General features: G+C 34.0%; 1 protein-coding gene across 1 annotated transcript in view; it reads left to right on the top strand.

The window, feature by feature from the left end:
- The window catches only part of LOC110028024, a 2,014-nt gene extending 1,126 nt beyond the window's left edge, over nucleotides 1–888 (top strand). The window contains exon 2 of the mRNA XM_020729723.1: nucleotides 505–888. Within this exon, the coding sequence (XP_020585382.1) occupies nucleotides 505–888 (384 nt within the window). The remainder of the gene's footprint in view (nucleotides 1–504) is intronic.
- The last annotated feature ends 921 nt before the right edge of the window (nucleotides 889–1,809 follow it).

Raw genomic sequence — 1,809 nt, 5'->3', positions numbered from 1 at the left:
AGTATGCTCATATTTGACACAATATAAATTGAACTAATTCATTTTATCCATTCACTATAATTTCTTGATAAGGAGAATGATGTTTTCTTATATATTGAATATCACAATTAAACCCTACTTTCTATCATTAATTATTTATTAGTTATCCAAATTATTTACTTATTTCAATTGCCTATTAGTGACATATTAGCAAATTGAACGTCGTCGTTGGAGTTGAAGTATTACTTTTTATTAAGCCTTAGTCCGTAGTATTCTCTTTCTCCCTGTGGGATCGATAACTAGGACTCCATTAGAGCCCTATATTACTTGAGCGATACGTATACTTGCGTTGACAAATTCGACTTTGACATTATTGAATATTATATCTATACATCTTTATTAAATCAAACACATATATATAAAGTCGCAGTATAGATTTTGAAACTGTTGTTAGAATTTAAATCTTCTAGTAGCGCCATCAAATTTTTGTAATTGTCGATTTACAAAAAGAAAAATGTCGGTCAGATATCACAGCTACGAGATGCCATCGATGAGGCAGATGATGTTCTTGATGACTTTGAGTACGTGAAGCTTGAAGAACAACTTACCAGAAACAAGAAGCAGCAAAAGGTGTGTTCCACCATGAGCTCTTCAAAGAAAATTGGCAAATGTGCTCTCAAGATGGATCCCAATTTGAAGAGACTGGAGAAGGTTGTGAAGAAACTTGATAATGTTTCAGCTGAGATCAGCACTTTCCTTCATCTGATCGGAAACACAAGTAAGAGCAACAGGAGCTGGAGCTTTAGTTGTGCGAAGATTGTGAAACAGGATGCTTGCCTAAAAATGATCTCATCGGTCGAGGCGAGGAGAAGGATTTTGTGGCCTATTCCCACTAGATCATCAGTTTGATAAAGATAATTTAGTCCGAATGTGGAGTGCATTGGGTTTCACTCAGGAATTTTCTATTGAAGGAGAGACTTTGGAAGATATTGGAGAGAGGTATTTTGATGTTTTGGTCAGAAAATCTTTCTTTGATGACTTTCAATATTATGAGAGAATATATTATAAGATGCATGATTTATTCCATGAATTGACACAATCTATTTCTTTCGAGGAATGTTTCGGATTTGAGGGAGATAATTTGATAATGATTTGTTATAACTCACATCGTGTGTAAAATATAATCAGATTTTAAAGGGCTTTAAAGAACCATATTAAATTCTATCCAAAACCAACCGAATGATGAGATATAATAAATTCAGCATTTCTTAAACATGTTTTCCAACTTCAAACAATCAAATGAGTACTATTTCAATTGGAATGTTAAGCCTGAAATTTCAGTTTTTTTTGGCTCTCTCTCTCTCTCTCTCTCTCTCTCAGGAAAAGACTACTCAATCAATCAAATGCCATTCATTGAGAAGATCTCATAAGCCTCACAAGCTAACATCAAAATAAGCAAAGCTAAGCAGGGTGCGGCTGACCACCTAGTAAAGCTCCCTAGAGTTCTTTCATCATGGAAGGAGCTTAATTGTCACATTTAAAAATCTAGTGGGGAAACCGTGTATGAAAACCTCCTCGGCTAGCCATACAAAGAAGAAAAATTTTAGTTTAAAACACGTGGAAATACGAAAGGAATGGAAAAATCAAGTAAGGAAAGTCTTTTGCAATGTGTTTGAAATCAAGAAAATCAAGCGTGATACTAATTTTCTTTATTACTGGCTTGGGAATTGCAATCTTGCTATTTTACATGTTTTAATTCCATTTTTTCCAGTTCTCCTTGCTGCATTATACACAATCAATCCCATTACAATATTTAGATATTACAATCTC

This window comes from Phalaenopsis equestris, unplaced genomic scaffold (genome assembly GCF_001263595.1).
Source record: "Phalaenopsis equestris unplaced genomic scaffold, ASM126359v1 Scaffold000482, whole genome shotgun sequence".
NCBI lineage: Eukaryota > Viridiplantae > Streptophyta > Magnoliopsida > Asparagales > Orchidaceae > Phalaenopsis > Phalaenopsis equestris.
Note: the sequence above shows the minus strand (reverse complement) of the source record. Positions and strands in the feature narration are given on the sequence as shown.